The following is a 10044-nucleotide window of genomic DNA, read 5'->3' as shown; positions in this document are numbered from 1 at the left end:
TAGGCATTTGAAAATTAAGAAAGTGCGCCTAGACCTGCTTAGGCGTTTGCCTAGCCTGCCTAGGCGCCCGCCTAAACCCGTCTAGGTCTCGACTCTCACTTAGACAGAAAATCGATAAATTTCATTTTGCATTTTAATTGTTCAATAAAATGTAAGAGACTTGTTGAATATTTAGATGAACACTCATTATATGTTTGTTTCCCATGCTTTGAATATGTTATGTACTTTATAATATATGTCATTTTATTTTACAATTTATGTATTCCAATATAATTATGTGTCATTTTTTAAAGTATAAATAGACACTTATTTATACAATACGTAATCAATTTACTTAAATTAGCTTCACTTAGGCCCCAGCCTGCCGCCCGACTAGAACCTAACATCTTTTAGAACCTTGCCACAATGGAGCTACATAGACAGAGCAGCGATGTCACCATCAGCTTGTTCTGAAGTAGTGTGCGAAGTCTAATGACTTCGCTAAGATTGATCATGCTTGTTCCGTAAGACACGAAAACCTAGTCCAATAAGGAATCAGCAGGTTTCCTATATTCTTAGAATCCTTACAATATTAGGATTGGCATGCACCGCAAGCAATTACACTTCTAAGAGGATGCAATATCTACTCCTATCCTTTGGGATTTTGCCAGTTTAATATGGATTTCATATCCTAAAAGGCCTTCAGCTCTGGCAACTTAATTGTCACACACTTATTATTTTGCCTACTTCTTGAGTCTCAAATATTTGCTTACTAAATTGATTGTCGAAAAACTTTTGGCTGGCACCCCCACCCCTAATCCTTGGTTACTTACGGTTGCTTGTTTTTTTACAGGTTAACAAATTTGTGCATCTTCCTTCACACACGATGGTGTGCGAATTTGGTTCCAACAATTGGTAAATCCATGCTCAGATTATGACTAGTCAAAACTAATTTTTCATTGTCAACAATAAATTCAAAATCTAATGTTATTATACGTGTCATTATTTATAACCTTTAAATGAGATATTTGGTTGTTGGGTTAATAAATGTAAGGATAGAGAATATTAGACATGAAAACCTAATCTGATAAGGAATCAGTAGGTTTCCTATATTCTTAGAATTCTTACAATATAAGGATCGGCATGCGTCGCAAATAATTACACTTCTAAGAGGATACAATATCTACTCCTATCCTTTGGGATTCTCCCAGTTTAATATGGATTTCATATCCTAAAAGGCCTTCAGCTCTATAACTAATTGTCACACTTATTATTTTGTCTACTGCTTGAGTCTCAAATATTTGCTTATTAACTTGACTGTCAAAAAGCTTTTGTTCTGCACCCCCACCCCTAGTCCTTGGTTAATTACAGCTGCTTGTTCCTTTACAGGTTAATGAATTTGTGCATCTTCGTGTGCGAATTTGGTTCCAACAATTGGTAAGTCCATGCTCAGATTATAACTAGTCAAAATTAATTTTTCATTATCGACAATAAATTTAGCATCTAATGTTATTACGCGTGTCATTATTTCGTTGTTGGGTTAATAAATGTGATATTTGGTTGTTGGGTTAATAAATGTAAGGATAAAGAATATTGACTATCTGGATGCTATGGGAAATGTGGCCTCTACCATGACATTTTGAAATATACCGTTACACGGTCTAACTAAATAATGTTGACAAAAAACCATTTACCGTTATTCAGTGAGTGAATTACACTAACACCCCCTGAGGTTTTTTGAGTTTTCACAAAACCCCTTCAGGTTTGGAACATTGCACAAACACCCCTTCAGGTTTTAATTCACTTTAACAAATACCCCTTTGGTTGAAAATCTAACTAGAAAAAGACAAATTTACCCTATAATTAATTACTTAACAAAATAAAAAAACTTTTATAAATAAATAAAAAAAATCAAATCAAATTAAAAGTTATACAAAACATTAAAAAAATAATTTTAATTGGAAAACCATCCTCGCTATGAGGGATTGAGGAGGACTAGGAACCTACCTCTATAGGAAAACCAAAGAGGTGATTCACTTTTCTCAGATACCATCTGCAACGCACACAGTGAGATCAAGAGGGAGAAAGTTTGATCACTTCCTCTCCGTCTCCGATCAAACACATCTTCATTTTTATATTTTTACACTTTCACATTTGAATTTAATTATTCATTGCATTCCAATTAGAAACCTTTACTACAAGATCATTGTTTTTGTCAAATTGCCTGCGAAAATTCCTATTGCTTGGGTTAATATTTGAACATGGGCTGCAAATACGTGAAAGCCCAGAAATGTCAATTAAAAGAAAGACTTGCCCAACGTCCAACATCAAGCCCAAAGACAAATAGGCACCTTCCCATTAATGCATAGGCCCCGTGCCTATGATTTAAATGTCATGTGATGGGGACTAATCAGCCAAAAAACACTTTTCAATGGCAATACAAGTAAAAAGCTGATGAGTCACTACCCTCCAATTGCTTTCGGGCAAGAGCGAAGCTACTGTAGTTGGGCTAATCTACCTATAAAAAGAGGAAGAGGCCCCCAAAGACAAGGACACTCAACCAATCAAACAAACAAACATACAAACTCTACTCTCAAACCAGATTTGCATCTAAAAGTGATAATCAGCCCAGATCTCAGTCCTTTTCAGGATCATTCCCTACAAAAGCCATTTTTTGTCTAGTTTAAAAACTTTGCTATCACCCCTAGTGGCGTAGTATCGATTCCCTTGTGTAAACTTGTTTACCATCCATCCCTTTTTAGCGTATAAACCCTATAAACTCAAAAAAAAGTGATTGCAAGAAGTTCAACCTTGCTCGACAAGGTGAATTTTTCTCAAAGCTCTTTATTTGCTTTATAAGCTAATAGATCTACTACTTAATGTATTTTCCAATATGTTTTCAAGTCATATTCATCTGTTTTCCTACTTTAAGAGTCTCATTTATGCCTGGATCTGGTCACTTTAATGGATATGCCTTCATTTAAAACTAATCAAGAACCGAGTAGATGACTTAAGGGGATCTGGACTCTCTTCATTTGAACATACAAGATTATGAACTGAAAGTCCTTGGTCACAAGGCAAGAAAAAGAACTTAATGTGGACTTAACCCATCCACGACAATCCTTTGATAACAAGAAGTCCGAGTAACTTGGGGCACAAGTAATTGACTAAACACACTTGTTTCTACATATACTATATTGAGATAGCAATGGCATGCCTAGCACTCAGTTAGTTTTGATTGCAAGCCTCAAGGCCTACACTTAAGGCCCTACAAAGGCACCTTTCTGAACTAACTATGCCATCTTCTTGCAGCACATCAGCAAGCAAGAGCCTGACTAACATCTAAAGTGCCAATCCCTTGGGGAGCTGTGCTGAGAGCCGAGGAGCCCTCTCCAGAGAGATCTTCGCCCGAACACCTATGACTCTTGATTTTTCATCCGACTATTGAATACCCGCAAACGGGTCACTTTGAAGCCTGCCAACAACGACGACAACAATGTGGATCCAGTTAAGCTCCAACTCCAACCCATAACCCGATCTAATCTCTTCTCCTGCACCTCCAAGCACAACCCCAGATCAAGCATCTTAATCTTCGCCTTTGTTGCCATCGCACTAGCTCTCATAGTATGCTACTTTCTCGTCTTCGCACAAATTCGAGAAATTTTGGTACTAAATGGTGTTGGATTGTCATCAATGGTGGGAGTACGGGCAACCAGATACTCGTATTCAAGTACGAAGTCGACAATGGTAATGGCGCTGTGTTTGATTTTGAAAATGACTGGTTTGGCATTGATGCGAGTCAATGCCGTGTTTGATATATGATTTGATATTCTTTTTATTTATTTATACAGTTATTATTATTTTTAAGTAATTAATTAAAAGGGTATATTTGTCTTTTTATAGTCATATTATCAACCGAAGGGGTATTTGTGAAAGTGAATTAAAACCTCAAGGGGTGTTAGTGTAATATTTCAAACCTGAGGAGGTTTTGTGAAAACTCAAAAAACCTCAGAAGGTGTTAGTGTAATTAACCCGTTATTCAGGCCATCTATCAAACGTTTGTGCTAAGATTCACCAACAAATGCGACACGCCATTGATTACCTTAAGCATGACAGTGGTTTTCAACATGAGCTCATATGCATGAGCGCTGTAGTTACCTGGAGCCATGATGTTCATAAGCTCCTGCATCTGCATTGCACTACCAACGCTCATGACAAACGCATAATCCATCAACCAAACACAACCCAGCCGTTCATGCCTGTGCCTTCAATCGCTATGTCGAGATTCAATGAGTCCGAATTCTTGCTCGTGTTTCTCTTGTTCTGACATGACTTCAAATTTGACCTTAACCTCACCTATTCTTGATATTCCTGCTTTTGCATCGAGCGGGAAGAAGAAGAATTGATAATCTGTTTGGTTTCTAATGTTGATGATCTCAACTACCGCGAACGAGACATAAACAGTTGCAACCCTGGAGGAGATGAATGAATGTATGACTTATCTATGACGAAATATGAAATTATTTACTGAACAAAATTTCCTTTTGTAAAAATAGAAAAGTAGGAAAACCTACCAACGTATGAAAAGAGCCTCTCTTCTTATTTTGGGGATCAAATGAATAAACCTATGTTGAACTGAGGAGATTAGCAAAAGTAGACAAGTTGTACAAAAACAATGCAGGATCTGCTTCGAGTAACTTGAAGAATACAAATATGCTTTTAGCAAAGATTGATGTTAATATGTTGTTGGTGTAGCGTCGACTCGTGTAATATAAAACATCACCAAATCCAGGTATCAAGGAAGAATTGGAAGTTCCACCTTGTCAAAGGAAAATAAACTCACACCCCCCTGCTCCACATGACAAACCTTCACGGGAATGTTCCTGCATCGTCTCTCGAGGGCTTCTAGGTCTGCTTTGGATGGTGGATGACCCCTAAAAGAGAGAAGGCAAGCGTACATTTCAATATAATTACATGAGAACGAGACACTTATCGGATCATTCAATAATACAGAGAATTAGGAAAGAACTTTTTTTAAGAATGTTGAGTTCCAACTGATTTGTTTGGGCAAATGTTCAGTTCCTTCCACCTATTCATATTGGGTGAAGAATCTAAACTGTTCAAATATGATAAACAGGGATCCATTAAAACTTTCAAGATGGCAATATCTGTTAATTATTGTTAATTACTAAACATGTTTTTGTATTTATAAAGGAATTATCTGTTCATACTCACAAAATATTAGTACTCGTTTGGATGTGCTTCTAAAATGATTGAAAGCGCTTTTAAAAAAAATTATTTTTGGGCTCTAAAAGCATTTGAAGTGTTTTCTGCAAGAAACACCAGTTATGTGCTTCTTCCAGGAAGCACTTTAAGTAGGATTTACTTGCATTTTTACTAAAGATTGGTTCTAAAAACATTTTCACCAAAAGCACTTTCAATTATTTTAAAAGTACATCCGAACGAGCTCTTAGTCTTTGGACTATTCAAAGAGTAGGCATATCTGATGATAATGATTATCAATATCTAAAAGAAAAGGAAAAATGGCAGCTAATCCCAAACAGAATCAACTTCGTTAAACTCTTACGATTTACCAAAATATGAATACCTGGTAAAGCAGAGCACAAAACTTGGGTCACCAGGAGAAGACTTCCTGAACTTGCTGTTTGGGAGATAAACATCAAAAACCAGCCTTGCTTCATCAATTTGCATCTCATTGAACAATCCAAACACAGACCTAGACTCTTCTGAATCCAAGTCCACTGCCTCATCATTGCCACGGCAACTGTAAGAAGAAACAGATTCATGATTACTCTTCACAATCTTCATAGACCAGGGGACACCATGTCGCCCAACAATGTAACCAAGAGATTTGAGTTGACTATAAGCTTGAAATTCCTCCCAACTGCACCCGTGCTTTCCATTTGAAATCTTCACATACATGTCTTCCAAGGAAAGGCTAATATCACCATCGTCCATAAGAAGCAAAGCCCCTATTTCAATCAAAAACCTTTAAAAGGACTGTTACAATTTGCTAACACTTCCATTTCAATGGGACAATGCACAAATTTCATGATCATTACCAGAATTCACATTTACATCATGCTGACAAGAGATGCTTTCAATTTGGTGAATTTACAACATCACTAGCTTGCCAATAGACGGCAAGGCAGTGATTGCCAAACATGTAAACGGCATTAGCTTTTGAAAAGGCTTTTGGCAGAGTCCCTAAGGCGGATGAAATTTATTCTAATGGTTTGAATTTTGTAATTTCACATTCTATATTATTTTGTACCTTTTGAATCCCTGTCATTGAAGTTTTATCCTTAATGTTAAATTGTGGTGTCATTCGGTTTGCTCTCTTTAGGTATTTGTTTTTTAGCACGCTATACGGTGTTTAGGCAATTATGTGAAACTTTTAGAAAATCATCTTCTAAAGGAACCATCAATGCTCCCGCAGTGATCAAGCATTCTTGCTCATTATTTGAGAAATAATCATACTCGTGTTGATGCTGACTAGTACATAAATCTTTTGAGGCTATTAACAGAAAAGATGCAAGTCCTTCGAATTTAATCTCAATCTTCCTTCTTTTTTTTATTGCTTATCATTATTTGTATAAAATTTGTTTCGTAGATCTCATAGGAGTTCTATCGACGGTTTGGAAAAATTTCAAGGTCCGTCGCAAATTTGATAAACTTTCATTTTGTGGTCCCATACCAAGCAAATCGCTTTCCCAGACAGTTTTGGAATTTGACGAGATAAAAGAGATTGTTGTTTCACAACTAGTTACACTGCACCCCTTTACCAGACCATAATATGAAAATTTATCAAAACAGTTACACTGCATCCCTTTAAGACTAACCTTAAAACTTTCCCAAAACCCCGATATGCGGTCTATGAGTAATTCGAAACAAATTATATACATATAAAACCAATTGTAATAGGCAATTAAAGAAAAACAAAGAAGAGATCAAGCTAGCATACATTTTTTCGGTTAATTATCTCAAGATTTCTACAATGTCAACATCACCATGAGCATAATTATTTCTCAAATGATAACCAAGAAGACTTAATCAGTAAAGGAGAAATGACCAGTTATTTGGGAGATAATTTTCTTAAAGTATTGCATAATTGGCTGAAAGACTTGTAGACTGCTAAAAAATACCTAAGAGAGGAAATTGTATGACACCGTAATTTAATATTCAGGATAAAATTCACTTCACCAAAACAAAACCATCACTCCCCAGGCTAATAGATGTGCAGCTCAACATTGGTTTCACTACATTTATTGAAATGTCCCATGTTTTGATAAATGTGCTGGTCAATTGAAGCTGGCATTCAAATACGCAGCCTAAACTTGTTCCTTTTCATTCAAATACCAATACCTTTTTAAATCTTGCATAAAATTATTGAAAGGAACAATTTCATAAGGTAACTATTAGGCTATCAAGGCATTGAAAGGCATATATTCAGCTACAAACAGCATGTCGAAAATCTAAGGCTTCTCGAAGCAGAAAGTAAGACAATGAAATGGAAGGAAATCAAGATTGTTATAGTTGGATTACTTCAAGTCCAATCTATTATATTTTACAGTTTTACCTAAACAAAATCTTTCAGTGATTTGCATGAAACTCCGCAGACACTACGACAACAATCAAAATTAAAATATAGTTTTTTCACTTACAAAACTTCCTCAATGGAGAAATAGAGCTTGCTACTACGAACAATTCCCGTGGTCCTCCAAATTGTACCCCTTTTATCTACAACCTCAGCCATGCCCGTCTCATCACTCCAGCGAGCCTTCAATGCCACTTTCCTGAAAATAAAGCTCAACATCAGAACTATACATAAACAAGCTATTCTCTAACTTTTTCATAAAGTTAATTAATTACCTGAATTGCGACTTGGAAGAAGACGCAGAAGCATAGTGATCTTCATGTTCATCAATGTCATTGGATTTTTGTGAATAGCCCTCAATAACACCCTCTCCTAAGTAATTCTCTCGGTCCGTGACCTCCATTATACCAAATTCCAACCCAGAAGTTTGTTTTTAAAGTATAATTCTGAGAAAATAACAGTTCTAGCACTTTAAGAAAAACAACAAATGCCTTCCCATTTAGTGTTATCAATCTAACATGAGGAGATTAAAAGAACTAATTTAAAAAAAAAAAAAAAAAAAAAGCAGATGAATGATTGTCTATGGTACCTGAAAATTGCCAATGTTGCTATTGATGCCGTCGGCCGGTGAATCTTGGACGGCTGCCGGCGTGCAGGGGTTGACAGTCGACAAACCTGCGCCACCCACCCCAGCCGAGCAACCAACTCCAGACCCGCATAGAGTCATCAATGTTTTGGAGATCCTTTCAAGTAATTAAAACTTCTTACCACATCCTTCCCTGCTGAAATCGAAAAGTAGGGAGACAAATATATACGTATACAGATAGAGAGAGAAAGTTTTGGGGGGACGGAGGAGGAGATAAACACGAGTGGGAAGAGGAGATATAAACGCCGGGGGAGGGGTGGTGGGCGGGGTATGAGACTGAAAATGGTGGGGTGGAGGAAAAAACAGCGCGGGGTCAAGATGGGGGAAGACATAGTGGGAAAAGGGTTTTAGTTTTTATTCGCGGATTTGGACCCCATCTGGTTCCGGTTCCTATAGTAAGTTGGTCGCATAATGTGTAATAAACGAATAAAATGTGAAATCTAAGATCCTCACAAAGAGAATTTGAAGAGCCTCACCCTCTTTTGACTAATATCGTCTTCTAAAAAGTCCGGGCTTTGATATAGGAGCTATATTTTTTAATTTTTTTTATTAAACATTTGCTCTTTTTATGAATTCAATTAATTTTACATACTTTTTAATGTAATATTACATGATTTGCCATTTAATTTACCTATAATTATTTAATAATTATCATATCAATATCCTAAATCTCCTAAAATGTAGTAGATAAGTTTTAAAAATCTTAAAACACCTCAAACTTGATCTAGTGATGCTTCTAAAGTACATTGTCTTCCAAACTCCACACCGTACAAGTAACTAACGAGCTATCTTCTTCTACAACCATTAACAATTTTTTCATGCCATTGCTTTTCTCGATTGGTCAATCAACCCTCTCCATTCTTCTTTGTTAGGAGCATATTTATGCGACTTAATTGACTTGTTCTCGTGCATTTATGTTGTGTTCCTTAGTTATTTTAGTGTTTAAAGTCACTTTTGTGCGTTTTCAGATTATAAAGCCAAAGTGTGCAAGAAGATGCAAATTGGAGTCTTTTGGAGCAAAAGAGGAATGAATGAGTTGAAGACTTGAAGAAATATGAATTCCTAATTGAAGATGGATTCCTACTCACATGAGGATTCCTAGAAGAATAAGGATTCCTACTCCAACAAGGATTCCTACTTGATTTAGGAAAGTTAAGCCAAGGTTTCCCATTTTGGTAACCTTTCCTAATCTTGAAATTCCTTATTTTCCAACCACTTTGAAGGCCTTGTATGCACATTAGGACACAAAACAAAGGCCCTAGACCCCTTCCACCCCTTTGCCGCACCTTTCTGATAGGAGCATATTTAGGCGACTTACTTAGCTTGTTTTCGTGCATCTATGTTGTTAATTCATAGTTGTTTTAGTAGTTTAAGCCATTTTCGTGTGTTTTTAGGTTCATATGGCTAAGGAAGCAAAAAGATGCATTTTGGAGCATTTTGGAGCAAAATTGGGCTTGGAATGGATAGCATATGATTGGAGCCAAAGTGTTGGACGAATTTGAAGGCCTTGTATTCATTTTGGACATAAAACAAAGGGCCTAGCCCATTCTCTCTTAAACCAACCCCAAGGCCATGCATTTCCTTCCAATTCCAAAGCCCACAATCACTTCAAAAGCCATGCAAAGAACCATCCATATCATCATAAACAATCATGCACTCCACATGCATTTCCACCCTTACAAGACCCTAAACATATCATCCACACAAATCTGCCATCATTCACACATTTCTCCACTCATTGCCGTGCACATTCACTCACCACAAACATTCCACATGCATTCATCAACATATCTAGTTGTCA

The 10044-nt window shown here is 36.6% G+C and overlaps 1 protein-coding gene across 1 annotated transcript; it reads right to left on the bottom strand.

The window, feature by feature from the left end:
• Window positions 1–4558: 4558 nt before the first annotated feature.
• On the bottom strand, window positions 4559–8537 carry LOC125473328. The gene is made up of 5 exons (XM_048575983.1): window positions 8187–8537; window positions 7873–8043; window positions 7665–7796; window positions 5588–5989; window positions 4559–4913 (listed from the first exon to the last, which is right to left on the bottom strand). The coding sequence occupies exons 2-5, from the start codon at window positions 7998–8000 to the stop codon at window positions 4775–4777; spliced, it is 801 nt and encodes a 266-aa protein (XP_048431940.1). The 5' UTR covers window positions 8001–8043; window positions 8187–8537; the 3' UTR covers window positions 4559–4774.
• Between the last annotated feature and the right edge of the window lie 1507 nt (window positions 8538–10044).

This window comes from the organism of the source record quoted next, unplaced genomic scaffold (assembly GCF_019419815.1).
Source record: "Pyrus x bretschneideri cultivar Hongxiangsu unplaced genomic scaffold, Pyrus_bretschneideri_v1 Contig83, whole genome shotgun sequence".
NCBI classification, from domain to species: domain Eukaryota; kingdom Viridiplantae; phylum Streptophyta; class Magnoliopsida; order Rosales; family Rosaceae; genus Pyrus; species Pyrus x bretschneideri.
The sequence above is the reverse complement of the archived record's forward strand: the minus strand, read 5'-3'. Positions and strand labels throughout refer to the sequence as shown.

Coding starts and splice junctions, on each gene's coding strand:
- LOC125473328 (XM_048575983.1), bottom strand. CDS start 8,000: ATGGAGGTCACGGACCGAGAGAATTACTTAGGAGAGGGTGTTATTGAG. Junction 7,797..7,872: donor TCTTCCAAGTCGCAATTCAG/GTAATTAATTAA, acceptor CTTTATTTTCAG/GAAAGTGGCATTGAAGGCTC. Junction 5,990..7,664: donor TTCTCCATTGAGGAAGTTTT/GTAAGTGAAAAA, acceptor GTCCTTTTAAAG/GTTTTTGATTGAAATAGGGG.